At 36.3% G+C, this 17,982-nt stretch overlaps 1 protein-coding gene across 1 annotated transcript; it reads left to right on the top strand.

Annotated features, from left to right (window-relative positions):
* Positions 1–5,097: 5,097 nt before the first annotated feature.
* On the top strand, positions 5,098–7,394 carry LOC125469178 (NAC domain-containing protein 43-like). The gene is made up of 3 exons (XM_048566243.1): positions 5,098–5,403; positions 5,540–5,820; positions 6,013–7,394. Exons 1-3 carry the CDS (start codon positions 5,217–5,219, stop codon positions 6,790–6,792), a joined length of 1,248 nt encoding a protein of 415 aa, XP_048422200.1. The 5' UTR covers positions 5,098–5,216; the 3' UTR covers positions 6,793–7,394.
* Positions 7,395–17,982: the final 10,588 nt, after the last annotated feature.

Here is a 17,982-nt window from a genome sequence, read left to right on the forward strand (position 1 = left end):
TTGGTAAGACTAGTCCGAATTTCGTTAGGTTATGAAAGAACTATCGGTTTTAAAAGTTAATTGGAATGACCAACAACTCGAAGTAGGACTAACGGTTTTAGTCATCAACCGACTGAGTTGTTGAAGTCTAGCTACGACTCTAGGGTTTGACCTTTCGCCTTGTGGAAGGTTTAAGGTTCCCTAGATAAGGTATTTGGTTGGATAGGCGACAAGGGCCCTCCATAAAAATTACGTGTCGCCTTCTCTTAAGGACACAGTTGTAGTTCGAAAAGATGTAAGGAAGAGCTGGTGTAGTACATTAAATGGATCGAGGTGTACCTCACCTCACTAATTGGTGATGGCTCAATAAGGAATTGGAGAAATGACGCCAAAGGTACACGTCATCGGATTGTACGGTACTGCTTCTTTTCTCTACTCCTCGCACAACAAGGTCTTCTTGAGCTTCTCAAACTCATTCCGTTCCTACAATTGGAAAACTGCTTAAGCTTTGACATTGTTGTCTGCCTGTGAAAGTGATCAGAAAAATGAGTGGTCAAAAAGGTTCCGATTACCTAAATGGGTGGTGTGGTTAGTACGACCACGAGCTTACTGTTCTAATGTAAAGCTTACTCATAAGCTTCCATGATTCTAGTTTCTTCGGCTCAAGTAGCCACTGTAAATCAGTTTATCAGTAGCGCCGCTAATTAACGCGCTTAAGATATTTTAATATTGTTCGTTACCCTAAAACTGTGAACCGGCATTTTTGGCATAAAGGTATAACTCCCAGATACTAGTACCTGTGTCCGATATCAAAAATCATACCATTGAATGCTAGTCAACGGTCTCTGGATATCGGACAACATCATTAATTAGTAGCGTCACCGTAGGCTGATTACGGGTTAGAGCTCGTTCGGTACTAAGCTTCAGGTGATTGGAAAGGAACTGGTCGAGTGAAGTAGTTTGTTGATTCTAGGATGATTTGGTTACTGCTTTTGGGATTCCTGTTACTCCTAGTGTATAACAACTCATACTCGTGAGCTTATACTCACTCAAAAGATGAGTACAACATCAAAAAGAAATCTGGGAATTAGCGTTAGTTGGAAAGTCCCAAGGCTGGAAAAAGAACTTAAATGGAAGTCGATCTTCTTCGTGAAGATCCAGAATGGTCACTAGTACGTTTGAAGATATTATTGTCATAGGGGACCAAAATTGATTGTCCCTTAAATGACCTTCTGTCGAGTGCTACTACTTTAGCACCAGGTTGTTGTTCAAGACATTTCTAGAATCTTAACGAAGTAAACTTCGTAGGAATTCCAATAGATAGTATACCAATAGGTTATATCGAAGAAACAAAACCATTTATGGTTTCCTAACTCGAATGGTTGGTAAAAACGGTGGAAGAAAAGTGATAGGATTTATCGGTAAATCCTTGGTGATACTTAACCCTTGATGCATTAGCCCGGCTGAGAGGCTAGCAACTCATTCCCCAAAACAGAACTTTCCTTAGTAGGGAGGTTCGTCGTTTACCGTCTAGGGGCAATTGCCAAAATGATTTTCCAAAACGACGACAAGTCGTCTAAAGTACCCAAAACTTAGGGAAAAGTTAGCACCTTTTTCGTGCTCGACGAGGTGGCAAGATTCAACACTTAGTTTCAAGAACCACGAATGATTACATCACACGTGTGATGAACGCAATACTGACTAAAATTAGGTTTTGATACCAAACCGACACACCCCGACCCAGAATGTCCACTTGGACTCCGAATCGAGTTGTGTTGGCCGACACCTGGGGGGTGACGAAGCCATAAAGTGTAGTGTAGTGGAAAAAGGATGTGAATAAATTTAAAACTAAAAGTGCCTAATCAAAAGAGTGCGCGTGTGAGCGAGATTGAACCCATTTCACATGTGATGTCAGAGCATAAGACAGTATAGTAAATAAGATGAGGGTTATACCACTGAAGATAACCATCTCCTAAGATTTGCCAGAATCCTCATTTACACATAAACACAGTTACTAAACCTGGAAGGGTGAAAAACAAAGTTGAGTGGGTCAGAAAATAACGTTTTGTAAATTTTTTTCAAAAACATTATAACCCTTTGTCATAAAATCAAGTATAGTTTCCAAAATATATATGTACTACGTATAGTAAGAAAATACTTACCGTAGCCTGCAAAGTCTCAAGAAATCAATAAGGCAAAGCTATCACAAATAAGCATAAGGTGACCAATATCACATAACCTCGTAATATGTAAACATAATATAACAAATGCTCATTGACACATGCTGACACGCGAGTCGAAGTGGCCTAATGCAACCTGTACAACAGGACTGGGTGTAATAAATGCACTTTAGTACTACAATCATGTGAAGGCTGGCACTGAAGTGTGGTCACATACGAGTCAAAATTACCTAATGTAATATGTATAACATGACTGGCACCTAACTTAGATCCAAGGTGAGTGAGCGGTGCGGATGTGAACATACATGTGAAAGACTGGCCATGGACCTGGGCGGAGTACTAAATCGGGGTGCATCAATGATAAGCAAATGACATAAATAAAATCGTGCCATAAAGATTCGATAGCTCTAATCAACATAGTAATAATCACAGCTGTAAATATAATATCATGGTATCTCGTGCATACCTATGAACTTATAAAGCTCAGAATAATTCCCTAGGTTTAGTCATTTCACTACTTCATGTAATTTTAGTCCAAGCAAGGCATACGTAGTAAATTCTTTTCAAAGTATAACTGGAAACTAGTAAGTATGCATATACTTATACAAAGAAATGACCCACTCATAGATACGCAATCGAAACGAAGCCTCTGAGCCTTGCTTGGCCTCGTACGCCCTCGGGATACGTTTCCCTTATATGTGAAATTGCTAATTAACTTAGTTTAATAACACATAAACAAAAACTTAAATAAAACCTCCGCAGATTACTTAAACATAGGGTTTGAATATACGAAATCAATCTACTCAATGTCACGGACCTACTCAAATTGACAGAAGGTCAATCGGAGGCAGGACGAGCCGCCACACACCGGCTAGGGGAAGGCCACACGCGCGACCAAGCGCAAGCCAGACCCTAACGTCTATGAGGAATATTCCATCAAAATGACAGAGTTTAACGGCATTACCTGACGCTGTTAGAATATTCCATTGTCTTCTCTAAGGGTCGTTGTCAGTCGTCGCCATCCACCATCGTCTGAACTTGCTGGAATTTGGAAAATTTCACCAATTTCTAGGTAAAATTTCAAACATTCATATCTTCTTCATTTCTCAACCATTTTTCACAAAATTTATATGGAAACGAAGCTTATGAAGTGTAGAACCAGTTTATACCTTTTGGAAGTCCAAAAATAGACGAGAAAAGGCCTGAAATTGGCTCGAAATGTTCAACCAAAAACTCAACTTTAAACCAAGTTGTTTCACGTCAAAGCTTCCCCAAACCTTCACTAAAGACCTCGGGGAGTTGAGTGGAGGCCTTTAGACTTTCTAAAAACTCGTAACTCATTCGCAACTCGTCAGGGAAAAATTGAGCGTTCAACGTCCATAACTCGGTCAAACCACAATCCAAGGGCACGGTTATGTTCGTGGTGGTGAGACGAGTTTGAAGGTGTGGTTTTCAGGTCACATTTGTAAGGTTTGGTGTCTAATTGAAGGAGTTGCAGAGTGAGAGAGGTTTCGAGTTTGGGAGAGAGAGAAGGAGAAGAGATAGAGAGAAATGGTGCTCTCTTATTGGGTGAAGGATTTGATGGTGATGATCTGATTGGTTGCTTTCAAATGAGGGAAAGCAATTGACTGGGTGGTGAGGAGGAATTCAAGGAAAAAGCAAAAGTTTGAATGGTGGATGGTTGTGAAGGAAGGGGACCGGATCCACCAAGTAGGGAAAGGATGGATTTTGTACAATTTTAAATGTACAAAATTTGTCCTCTTGACAGTGTTCTGACACTACAAATTTGTACACGCATGAGCAAATAAACCCGTAGTTAACGTACTTTAACAGAGCGTAACGTTTTCGTTACAAATTCATTTCGGGTCTAAATCACGTCCACACGTTCGTGACAACGAGTACTAATTTAGTAGGAAACCAAGAAAATGAAATTGAAAGCTGAAAACCACGTCCACGTCATATTCCACTTTTGTCCAAAAATGGTAAAATCGTCAACTCACCCTAATGGAAAATAAATCACAATGAAAAGTAGGGACGGGTCATCACAGTTGCACTTCCTACCCTTACTCAAGAGCAGCCACAAACCATTTATAAAGGATAATACTTGGTTACTCACTAACGATTACTCTATTTTTTCTTTTGTCCAATGATATTTTAGCATGTTTGATTGTTTTAAAAATAATGGACATCTTATGCATTTATCTTGAACTTTAAAAAATAAGAAACACATGACATTTTTTTGTTGAACTTTAATCAGAAAATGAGTGCTTAGTACTAACTAGTGAGTGCATAAGTATTATTGGTTTATATGAAACCTAAAGCAGCTTTAAGCTAAGGGCCGTATGCACGTACGGTACAATATGAGATTTGCAAATCAAAGGGTTTTCTCTAGAAGCTTGGCTAATGTCATTTCTTCATGTCACATTTTTATCCTTCTCCTCTGATGGCCCATGAAAGAGCAATCCCTACGTACATACCTGATACCTCACTATCTGTCTTTTTGTCGCGGTGGTTGCACAAAAGGAAGGGGGAAGAGAGAGAGAGAGAGCGAGAGAGAGAAAGAATGGTCCATGGCTGTTTAAGGGGTAGTTTTCTAAGGAGATTTTAAGGTCGAGGGTCTCAGTTGTGGATGTAAACTTGCGCCCTACACCATAGCTAGTTTCCAACACTGTCCTATATGTGGGACCCCTTGTTGATGCCCACATCCATGGACCCCACGTCTTTCCACTTCTGTGTAATGTAAGGTAAGTGGCTCTTCTCATAACATAGTGAAACAAACCCTACACTTTAAAAAAATCATGTGTACACGTGTCCCATGAGGACCAAATGCTTGAATTTTTTTCATGTATATTCTCACCCTCCTCGCCCAAAAACGTATATATATAGTCCTACCCACATTGTTCTTTGCGTACAACTTTGTTGTTATTACCTCCTCTCTCTCTCTCTCTCTCTCTCTCTCTTCTTCAGTATTGCTCCATCGTATCGTTTTAACTACTTTATATTTTTTTGGATTCTTCAAAAAAAGATTTCATACACCTTTAATATTCGTTAATCAAAATGGCCCCCGAAAACATGAGCATATCTGTAAATGGGCAATCTCAAGTCCCTCCTGGTTTCAGGTTTCATCCAACCGAAGAAGAACTCTTGCAGTACTATTTGAATAAGAAGGTCTCAAATCAGAGGATTGATCTCGATGTCATACGTGAAGTCGATCTCAATAAGCTTGAGCCATGGGATATACAAGGTACATATATACATATACATATATATATGTATGTATGTATACAATAAGACGTATACATCTAAGTAGCCATTTTATATTTGAAACTAATTGATTATTCATATGAAACAAAGTTTTTATAGTAATGGGATTTTTGCAGAGAAGTGTAAGATAGGAACTACACCACAGAATGATTGGTATTTCTTCAGCCATAAGGACAAGAAGTACCCGACTGGAACACGAACAAATCGTGCAACTGCTGCCGGATTCTGGAAGGCAACTGGCCGTGATAAAGTGATATGTAGCAACTCCAGGCGGATCGGTATGAGGAAGACCCTTGTGTTCTACAAAGGCCGAGCTCCCCATGGCCAAAAGTCTGATTGGATCATGCATGAATATAGACTCGACGACAATAATACTAGCAATTGCAATATCACTAATGTAAGCCATTTTCAGTTCCCCACAATTATTTTTAATGGGAAATGATTTTCACATGTTCATTTTTTTCTCCATGTAGACGTTCCTTGTTTTCTAGACTACTACAAGTAATGAAATGTGTGGTTCAAAAACTGGAAATCCAACCATCTATCTGACAACAAAGGATGCTTATGCATGTATTATTCATATGATCAGGTACCCACTGTTGTGGGAGATGCAGCACAAGAGGAGGGATGGGTGGTTTGCCGAATTTTCAAGAAGAAAAACCTCCACAAAATTTTGAGCAGCCCAATCTTGAGTACAACATCCATCACAACAGAAACAAGAAGTGGCCAATCACTGTTTGATTCGTGTCCCGAGGGAGCTTTGGAGCAAATACTTCAATACATGGGGAGGACATGCAAGGAAGAAGAGAATGAAGCCTACATTAACAACAATAGCACAAGATTTAATCTCCAACCAATCAACACAGGCATTAGTAACACTAGTAATCACAATGGCTTCCATGAAAAGTTCTTGAAACTTCCGACCCTAGACAGCCCAAACTCCACAAGCAGCCAGGATTGTTACCAACCAAACATTCATGAGGGGATGATGGTCACAGAGAATAATAACAACCCGTTGAGTCCTTTCACTGATCATCACCAAAATATGGATTACCATGCACACCACATGGACTCAGGAATCACCAACTGGGCAGCTCTCGACCGCCTTGTGGCTTCACAACTCAATGGACAAACCGAGACCTCTAGGCAGTTAGCTTGTTTCAATATCACTGACCCTTATGACAACGATGATCATGATCATGAACTCCAGTTACCAAGTACCCTACGAGGACCGTTGTCTTCATCCAACACCTACCATGCCACACACGACTACAACAATAGGGAGATCGACCTGTGGAATTTCGATCGACAATCATCACCATTGTCATCCTCCGACACGCTGTGCCACTTGTCGACCGGGCCTATATAACGGAACAACCCAATATCATTTAATATCATATAAGAATGTTATCAGTCCGTCCAAGTCAGCGAAATATCTATTTACAAGCACAGTAGTATATATAAACATGTATGTTAGATAAATAAAGTTTGTTTTGGAGTTTTAAGTGGGGTGGCATTGTCAAAGTACCATTATATTCGCTTAATCACGATGTCTACTAGTAATTTTTTCACTATTCATGTCTAGAAGCGTATATATATATGGCCAAGAGTGGTGACTGTGAGTGGTGTACTACTGCTAGTCTTAGTACTGATCATTATCTCTTTCCAAACGCAATAATAATTCTCACCTTTTTTTTGTTTTTTTTTTTTTTTTTTTTTATCTTGGAAGATGATATTCAAGTTGGTGATGGACCATATAATCATCATCATCATCATCAATTAATCTTCGTGTCACGTGGCTTGTCGGTTTGTTTGTGGATATCGACCCCCATGGCTCAACTTATCAATCCTCTCGTCACTATAACGCAAGGGTTCATGTACATGATCACGACTCACTTGCTAGATAGAGAGAGAGAGAGCGTTGCCCTACTTTTAAGAAGTCAAAAGGTGATTGAATTTTTTTTTTTTTTTTTTTTTGAGAAAAAAAGGGAATGGAATCATATAGAGAGAAACGTAAGATTTGCATCTTTTGTCTCGTCATCAGAGAGGGGAAAATAAAACAAGTTGTAATGAAAACAGGTTGACGGAGAGGGAGTTGAGTGCTAATAAGTACTGGTAGGGATAATTGCTTGCCGACTTGTGGGAAAATTGTATGTTTTGACTCTTTCGCTTTGTTGAATGAAAACAGGTTTTGTCTTGGAGTATTGTCGTGTTCAAGCGATCATGAAAGTTTTATTTTTATTTTTTATTTTATTTTATTTTATTTTTTATTTTTTTACGATGTTAATTAGGTCCTATTTCTTATCTTATGCTCTTGGATTTAACCTAGCTTTGAAAGATGGAATGAAAGCTTAATTAGTTGTGTATGAAGTCCTAATAGAAAGTTAGCAAGGCTAAATCATTATTTGACATGAAGCCATATAATTAATAACTTAAACAAACTAACGTCAAATACAAATAACCTGATTAGATCGGAACAAACCTGCTTGACTAAGTAAGATTATATATACCTTTGTTCCTATGGAGACCAATATTATTTTTTACTTTAAGAGTAGTAGGTTGATGTGGATGTAAGATGAACTTAATCATAAATTCAAATACGACATGATGCATCTCTCGATTAACCCACTTAGTTTTAAGTTACCAAAACTTGGCATGGTAGAGCACTAGAAGTCTAGAACAACCTAATTTAATGCCAAACCAATTAATAAGCATTATTTCGAGAGAATATTTTTCCAAGATGAAAATTTTCCTTCAATTTAATCTATGTATTAACATTGGACCAAAGTGAGACTGACCAGTATTTCTTCATACACCAAACCAACAAATTTCCTTTTACTCTGAGCAGCTCATCATACAAATACATGTCCAATGTCCAATGATGCGCACACACGTAAACATATGGTGTGACACATGTGATCTAAAAGAGCAAAAGCCGAAAGATAAAAATAAGTTAGCGGGATTCTAGGCCATGCCACCAACCATCGTTACATTTTGAGTAGCTTTATGGACGCTACATATTAAATGATAATGACCTTCGACGTACAAACTATAAACGGTACCTTTTTTTTTTATTGCCATTGACTCATTTTACGTCTTTCCTTGCCAACCTTCCCAAACCCTATAGCCACCAAATATTTTTGTTTGTAACCTATTACCACAATTTTTTGTTTATAAGTTTGTAAGATGTCAAGTGATGGTATTAATTCATGTTGTATAATAAAAATGATTTGATAATACGATGCATTGATGATATATTCTCACTGAATTCTTTTAAACCCGTTTCAAGTCTTCCAATGTTATACACTTCACTATAAATATTAGATTGCTCCGATAATTAAAGTATATCTCTTCAATCCATTACTTCAAGCTCACTCTCCTTGGTATAACTTAAAATTGTAATTCCGCCCATTCGTTGCAATATCCCGATATTAATTAGAAGTGAAGGGATGAAGACTTATAACTCTAGTAGTAATCAATATTTGAAACTTACACCCATCTATGATAAGGAAGTATTCCATCAAAACCACGTGTATAATCAACAATGTGGTTCATTCTTCACTTATGTATTCTCAAGTTCTCTGATTCACTACTTTCCTATTGTTTAATATCCAATATTTACATTAGATATAATTTAATTATATAGTGTATTGTTCTTGTACCAGACTTTAAATTTAATGTAGGAAATTGAAATAAGTTATGGTTTTACCAAACTAATTCACGTTTCATCATAACATCAATTGACAATACAAAAAATAAAATATATAACACCAGAAAACCAGCTTTAAAATGGGGAATTCACACTCCCAACAAAAATCCTAACACAATCAATAGCCCAAAGTATGTTGCCAATGACTGACTAATGATCCTTACTGCTAGAATAGTTTTGCACCAAGTTCACCGCGTTCGACCTCATGCGTCCTAACCTGAATAATGGATATTTCTTTTTTGTCTGATGGTCCTGCATGTACTATTAATTAGTCCCAGCTGGGAGGGTGGGACAATGGGACAAATAAATCTCCAGAGAATATGATTAGGGCACAATTAAATAGTAGATCTTAAAGTCCAAAATCTATGTGTTTAAGACTCGTATCCCCAAACTATATTCGTATCTCAAGTTCTCAACTGCTACTTAAATCAATCCTTAGTCTCGCTTGTCTCTTCCATTGTCCATATAGCTTTTTATACATGCACTAATTTTAAAACCTAAAAGGTGACCAATCAACCATGACAAAGATTCAAAAAACATGAAATAGAAGTGAATGAAGACTCATCAGTAGCCCGGCACAGAGAAGGTACAACAAAAAAGGAAGATTAATTGGGGGACAAGGAACATGACATTAATCGTCAACTGGTCAGACTCAGCCTCCAGCGTAAATATACATTTACCAACTGATCGTCATCATTAATATATAAAGGAAAGTTTAAGAGAAGGGATTCCCAATTTTTTTATAAAAATGAAGATTAGATGTTGGGTTCACACCACATCGAATTTTTAACAATCCAAATCATCTAATTTTCAAGTTGCAGTTTATAGATCATCCTTGCAAAATATTAGTTAGACATCTATTTTTTATTTATTTATTTTTCTTTTTTTGTTGAACATACGATAATATCTATACTCAGGGGGAGGAGATTTGAAGCATCTAATTGACTTCAAAGAAATTGACAAACACTTTGTTCCCTAAGAAACATTGAAATTTCATCATGATAATTAAATAGAAAAATGGTTTTGGATTGAATTGAATTTTTGCAAAGATGATCTATGAGGTGCAACTTAAAAAATAGACAGTTCGGATTGTTAAAACTCGATTTGGTGTGAGCCCTTTGAAGAACCTTGTTGCGAAACACTATTCATATGATTTTTTGCTAATCAGTCAAATCAAGACTTGTACTCATTTTTACACGCAATTAGATGACCAAGATGAAGTCTACATATCATTCAATTATTCCTCATATTTTTGTTAAGAGATGCAATCAGTTCTATGATGTTGCGTGATTAGTCGATATTATGCTATATATTTTACTTTAATTTTAGTATTAATTTATTGGTTATTCTAGTGAAATTTTGATACTTTGATTTATATTTCTAATGTAGGACATTTCACTTCTTCTTGAACAAAAAGTGATCAAATAGACAAATTTTAGAGTAATTCTAATTGGAGTATGTTTGTGAGTCCCTTAGATTATTCATACCAAATTTTCAAATTTTTCTACAAAGCAGTTAATAATAAAGAAGCAGCGCAGTGTTGTCAAAATAACGTTTTGAGCTTATTTGGGCTTTTTGGCATCCAAGATGGTGTTTGTTGGGTTCGAGGCCTTCTAGAGATATGTTTTGGACATCCCAAGCTTTAAAATGAGTAATCTTGAGCCCGATTGGAAGGTGTTTTGGTTTAGAAACATGAGATTCTTTGTGCCTGTCCAAATTTCCCAAAGTTAGAATAGGAATGTATTTCCTAGTAATTTTATTTTATTATGTTTCCTAGTTTTATTCTAAGACCTTTTTTAGTAAGAATTTTATTTTGTATAAGGGTATTTAGCCATTCAGGTTCTCTACGCATCAATTTAGAGAACTCGGCTTAGAAAGCTTTTGACGATTCAATTTTATTTACAAGGTGTCTTCTATCTATGTTCTTAATAATATTTTGTTTTATGCTTGTCCGTAACTAATTTCTTTTGGTAGGGCGAGGCCACGAGCCTTAGTAAGAATATGCAATTTCCTTTCAATTTACTTATGATACTATGCATACATATTTTGAATTATTAATCACTGTGTTTAAACTATCTAATTGTCTTGAAGATTGGCGACCATTAGGATATTTAGAAAAGTAATTTGATGCAATTTTGGTTGGAAGGTTCCCTGAAATTGGCGTTGGCTTCTTGTGGTTAATAATTGTATGTTTACTTAGGATGAACACCATGTCTTAAGGGTTGCACAGTTTTTCCATGGGTTTTCATAAGGCTTAATAAGTCTTTCATGTTCACATTTGATTCGAATGTCCGGACGGGTTGCTTGTTTGATATACGTTCTAGGTTGGAGATCCAAGTAGGACATACTTTAGTAATACCTAACCTTCAAAATATGCATGGATAATTAATAAGTGATTGGAAGAGCAACATAGGATTGATAAGGTGATGGCGGAACCCTAGTGTTTTTACAAATTGATTTTCAAAACCATTTTATTTTAGTTTATTTTAACTTTGCCGATTTCTTTAATATTTTTATTAAATTCGTTTTTTTATTTTAATTTCTAAAATCAACCTTTTCCAATTTTTGTTTTAAATAATTAATTAAGATTTGGTTTGACATAATTTGTTTTAAATAATCCCTGTGCGAATGACATTGCATGAGCATTCTTACTACAACTATTTTGTTCTCTTGCAAGTATTTTTATGTGTTTTTATCTCTACTTTTGAAGGTGGTAATTAAAAATCCTATCAAGAAATTGGTTAGTTTAAACACATTGATTAATAATTCAAAACATACATGCATAATATCATAAATAAATTAAAAATAAACTACATATTCTTACTAAGGCTCGTGGCCTCGCCTTAGCAAAAGAAATTAGTTACAAACTCATAAACCAAAATATTATTAGGAACATGGATAGAAAACACAATGTAAATAAAGTTGAATCACCAAAAGCTCTTTAAGCCGAGTTCTCTAAATTGGTGCGTAGAGAACCTAATGGCTAAATAGCTCTATTTATATTACTACCAAATGAAATCCTTACTAGAAAATGTCTTAGAATAAAATTAGGAAACATAATAAAATAAGATAACTAGGAAATACATTCTTATTCTAACTTTGGGAAATATGGACAGCCACAAAAATCCCACGTTTCTAGATCAAAACACCTTCAAAACAGGCCGAACATGACTCATTTTAAAGCTTAGGATGTCCTCAACATATATGTAGAAAGCCTCAAACCCAAAAGACACCATCTTGGACGCTAAAAAGCCCAAATAAGCCCAAAATGTTAGTTTGACAACACTGCGCGCTGCTCCTTTATTTCATTGCCATAAATTAACTACTTGGTAAAAAAATCTGAAACTTTGATACGAATAAGCTGAGGAACTCATGAACATTCTTCAATTGAAATTACTTCAAAATTCGTCCGTTTGATTACTTTTTGCTCAAGAGGAAGTGGAAGGTCCTACATTGAAAATATAAATCAAAGTATCAAAATTTCACCAAAATAACCCAATAAATTAATACTAAGATTAAGATAAAATATATAGCATAATATCGACTCTTCACGCAGCTTCATAGAACTGATCGCATCTCATAAAAAAATATGAGGAATAATTGATGAATATGCATACTTGAACTTGGTCATCTAATTGCGTGTAAAAATGAGTACAAGTCCCGATTTGACTTAGTTGCCAAAAATCATATGAATAGTTTTTCGCAACATGGTTCTTCAAATTAGTGATGGATTGGAGTTTAGTGAAATTAACAGATATTTAAAGATAATACTTGGCATGAAAGAGGAACAGACAAATAGTGATGGGAACTCAAATTTGAGCATGGCTTAGATAAACTCATCAATGCCTAATTTACTGCCAAATAATATATGGACATATGGACAAAGAAGCTTTGGTTATACAGATTTTCCCTCGCATACATGAGAAAACCTTCAATGAGCTGAGAACTCCACATAAGCATTGATAGCTGGTGTACCCAAGCAATAAAAAATGGATACATGGCTTTTAACAATTTTTCTTTAAATACATATGAACACGTAAAAACCAAGAAAACTTTCGTCAAACGTTAAGCGTCCATCATCTCTCTCCTTTCCACCATCAATGGCATGGTCGAACCCAACCCAAATCCGGACGACATCACCAGAATGGACAGCTTCGTCGGCTTCTTCCTTTTCAGTTGTGTCACCAGGCACCTCGGACCCAAACCCGACAACCCGCTTGGTGTCTCCAGCATCCGAATCCGAGAAACTCTATGAAACTACCGCTGACAATGACATATATATCCATCCGTCCTCGATTTTTGTTCTCATTCTGATAGCTTTCCACTGCCCTTATATAGAGATACCAATAAATTGACAAATTAAAGGAAAGAAAAACTCCATTTTCTTGAAAAAACATTGCAATCTGCCGCCTCCTATTCTGCCTAAGAGCAACTCCACCCCTAGCAGATTGCTTGGCAATTCGACAATCCGATCCCCAAAAAACTAGTCCACCTCAACCCAATTAGCTAAGCTTTAGGAGAGCCATACTCACCACACGGGCCAGAATAGTCCAAGCTTGTGACTGAGTGGATCTGACGTCAGCCTGGGATCAACCATGTCAATCCTTTTTCTTGCGCAAGCGCCTTTCTTACACGCACAAGAAACAACACGTGAGTCGACAGCATAAACGTGGTTGGGGCCCGCATTGCAAGTGTACTCAACCCTTGAGATATGGCTCATTTCTGGATTCTATTATTACCTTTGGGACCACGTGTCAAAATATGGATTGTTGGATTGCAAAAATAATGTAACCCAACGATCCATATTAAACCATAAAAAAAATTATAAATTTTTCCTATAAATACCCACCATCCTCTTCCAACCAACACCACATTTCAAAATAACATATGACACCACGAGGTTGGTTAAACATCTGAACGAATCTGTCCACACAAAATTGTAGTTTTGGATAATGATATGTGGCATGACAAGATTGGGTAAAAATCCTATCCGAAATTAAATATAACCTTGTCTTTTATTTTATTTTTAAATATTAAAATTTGTAATACCAATTTCTTGGGCAATTCATTTACAGGCTAAAGATGCACTGAAAAAATTACTATTCACTAAGGTAGTAATTGCCTTAGTGGGATGGACTTGTTCTAAAGCCCAATGCATTTATATATACTAAACCCAAACCCGTAGTTACTGTTCATTAACAGTAAAATGGCAAAAATACCCCTCAATTTTTTCATGCTCTTCGTTTTAATGCTGCATTCTACTATAATATGACCGTTTTTCCCTTTTGGTTATGCTTGTCTTTCATCCCTGGGTGTTCTCGACTCTTATGAGTTATTCCGCTCTCTCATAATTAGTTTATTGCTATAATGTAGCATTTATTGCGATTAATTTTGTGTTTTGGAGCAGGTAGTTATCTCCCAAGCCTTACTTAGAGTAGGTAAGTTGCAAATTTCCAAATATTTCTAAGTTATCTCAGGATTGTGGTGCCCTTTATTCCTGATTTTGAAGATGAGACTTCATCGTAGCAGATAGATTTAAGACTTGCGTTGTAAATAGATTTTTGCATGTATGTATATAATATTGGCTATTGTATGTATATTTAAAATTTTCTACATAGTTTATACAATTTTAAAACCCGCAACATTGCACTGGCAGGCTTCTAGTTCCAACTATGCTTGAATTCATGAATGTTGGAGATTGCAAAAAACCAGAACAGAGAAAAATCCAAAATTATCCATAATAATGTAATAAATTCGAGAAAAAGATAAAGGGAAGAGAAATTCTAAGGAGACTCTCTTAAAGTGGGACTCTCCATGGACTCTCTTAAAGGGTAGATAAATCCAATATTATAAAACATTTTGCAAAAAATATGAGGTGGCAGAGAGTCTCACTTTTGAGAGTCTCCTTAGCATTTCTCAATAGGGAATTGATGAGAAGATGTAGGGAGAGGCCATGACGACAATATCAAAGCAATTTTCAAATGCATTATTTCCTTTGTCATGCGGCTGCTATCTTCTCAATCGATCCCACCATTTCGAAGTCATAGAATTTTTTTGAGTAAATTAAACAAAACTACCTCAACTATGGGTCTAACCACAATTTCATATCTCATGTTTTAAACATTACAATGTTATACCTCAACTTACTAATTCATTGCAATGTCAGACCTCCATTACATTTTCTGTTAATTTGGCTGTTAAATGATGATGTGGCAAGAATGGGGCTCACTCATTTTCCAACTGAAATAAAAAATTAATTAATTATTAATTTTTTACTTAACAAGTAAAATTAATTAAAAAACCTCTCTTCCTCACTCAATCTCTTTGCTCACTTGTCTCTTAGACGATCGAAGTCCCCACTCAGTTAAAGTCAACACTAGTTCAAGTGTTTGAGTTGTCTTCTAATTCTTATATTCAAACAGTTGGTTAAGTTTATGATTTTTTCATATATTTTGTAGCTGCGTAACTCTCTTATCTGTGTATATTTGAATTTCAAATATTCCTTGTAAATGGGGTTTTCAAACCCTGAATTTAATCTCTAATGTATTATAAGTACAAGCAACCCAACGTTATTTGGGCATGCACATTGCTGAGAAACTTGGCGTTCTGTTATAGCTTTTCCAACCTTCCATAACTTTGTACATTGTCTTCATCGCTCTCTCTGCTCACTTGCAGAGAAACAATGGCAGCCCCGACTTCGAATCTCATCACTGGAACCCCACCATAATTGAAACTCTAGCCCCCCTTCGTCTCTCTCTCTCTCTCTCTCTCTCTCTCTCTCTCTCTCCCCGTGCTCCCAACCCCGTCAAGGACGATCTCTCTCAAATTTGTGCCACCTGGATGCCATTTAGCATCATCCCTTTTCCTCGTGTTCTCGGTTGCCCACAGACCCGATGGAAGCACATTCTCGCCGCTGACTGGCGATGGACAGTCCACCAATTGTACGCGAGATTTCGATCGAATTAGGAAACCAACTGTACGTGAGATTTCAGTCGAATCTCACCGGATCTGGAGATGAAAACGACGACTCTACGTCCACCTTCGTCACACTCCGAGCTTGCTGCCGGAGTTCATCACTTTTCTTGGGGACTGTTACAATTGTTGTTTCTGGTTGCGGTGGAGGGAGGAAAGGGGGGGTTCGAGGCGAAGGTGGCGCTTGCGCTGGCGTTGTTCAGGGTTGGCGAGGGAGAGGAAGCGAAGGGAGATGATGGAGGATGGCGTTAAAAGGCAGCGAATCGAGGGTTTGATAGGGTTTTGGGGTGGGTACGAAAGGTGGGATTGGAAAGAGCCATTGATTTGGTTTGAAGGTTTAGAGATTTAGGGATAATGTGGTTTTTCGTTAAAAGTGAACAGTACCGAGAGTATTTTGTTAAAATTCCCTTTAATACGAAGAAGCAATTTTTTATGAATGTAAGCTTATATAATTATAAATGAACAGTACCGAGAGTATTTTGTTAAAATTCCCCTTAATACGAAGAAGAAATTTTTTATGAATGTAAGCTTATATAATTATAATAGTCCGACTAATATAATTATATAAGTTTACATTCATAAAAAATTTCTTCTTCGAACTCCTATAGGCAAAATCATCAATCAAATTTTTAAATCAAGCATTTCCAACATATTCTTCTCCAAGATGCCCATTCATCTAATCTTTTTTATGGCATAGTCAACTCTAAGTAATTTTTCAACCACTTTAATTGAATAACCTATTTCTTAGTTTCTTATTTTTCTCAATAACTAAAATTAGAGTTAAGAACTTGAGAGATGCATGAAGCAAGATTGAAATGGAGAGAATGGAAAAGAAAACAAAAACATAAGGAATGTTATCACTGTTCTCAAAATTCCCGCCTAGCACTACCTAGGCGGCTAGACAGTTGGCCACCACCCCGATTAATGCCTAGGCATTTGAAAATTAAGAAATGACGCCTAGACCTGCTGATGCGCCTGCCTGGCCTACCCAGATCCGCCTAGGTTGCAACTCACTTAGAAAGAAAATAGATAACTTTCATTTGGTATTTTATTTTTTTCAATAAATTGTAAAAGACTTGTTAAATACTTAAATGAATACACATTATATGCATGATCCTATGTTTTCATTATGTTTCAATACTTTCTAATATATATGTCATTCTATTTCGTACTTTATAATGAAATTATATATATTTTAATTTTTAAGTATAAACAGATATTTATTTACACAAAATATAATAGATTTACTTAGATCTGCCTAGGCCCCGCCTAGCTGACTAGGCGCTAGGCCCCAACTCGTAGCCCAACTAGCACCTAGCGTCTTTTAGAACTTTGTTGTATGCATGCTAGGTTTGGGAAAGAGAGAGAGGCATGTTATGGTTAATTTTTTTAGCTCTTTAATTATTCTATTAATATAGAACTAGTTTAACATTTAGTACTTCAATCTAGTGGTATTATTCTTTACTTGTAAGTAATTGATTTTAGATTCTAATCTTGGAAATGATGAGTTCGCAACCAATTTATTCTTCACCCCTCAATGTAAATATATCATTGTATAAAAAAAAATCTAATATTAAATATTCACATGTATATACATATATTAACAATAAAAAGAACATGAACAACTAAGAATTGATTCAGAGGATCAAATCAAAATTTTAAAATTTTATTTGATGCAATTCAAACTATTCTGAACGTTAAAATAATTAAAAAAAAATCTATTGGAATAAAAGAAATTAATAAAGGTTAGTCGTTGGTCATACAAATTAATCAGTTATTTTGAACAACAAAAAGGGAAAACCGAAAAAACACTGTTGTAGCAAATCATCAAATTCGTTCAAGAAAATCCAAACGTAAGGCCCTTCGATAGGGGACGGT

Source organism: the organism of the source record quoted next, unplaced genomic scaffold, assembly GCF_019419815.1.
Source record: "Pyrus x bretschneideri cultivar Hongxiangsu unplaced genomic scaffold, Pyrus_bretschneideri_v1 Contig40, whole genome shotgun sequence".
Classification (NCBI taxonomy): Eukaryota; Viridiplantae; Streptophyta; class Magnoliopsida; order Rosales; family Rosaceae; genus Pyrus; species Pyrus x bretschneideri.

Bases quoted from the DNA above. Each gene is read 5' to 3' on its own strand.
- LOC125469178 (XM_048566243.1), top strand. From the start codon at position 5,217: ATGGCCCCCGAAAACATGAGCATATCTGTAAATGGGCAATCTCAAGTC. The intron at 5,404-5,539 runs GTACATATATAC...GGATTTTTGCAG, and splicing joins TGAGCCATGGGATATACAAG to AGAAGTGTAAGATAGGAACT. The intron at 5,821-6,012 runs GTAAGCCATTTT...TCATATGATCAG, and splicing joins GCAATTGCAATATCACTAAT to GTACCCACTGTTGTGGGAGA.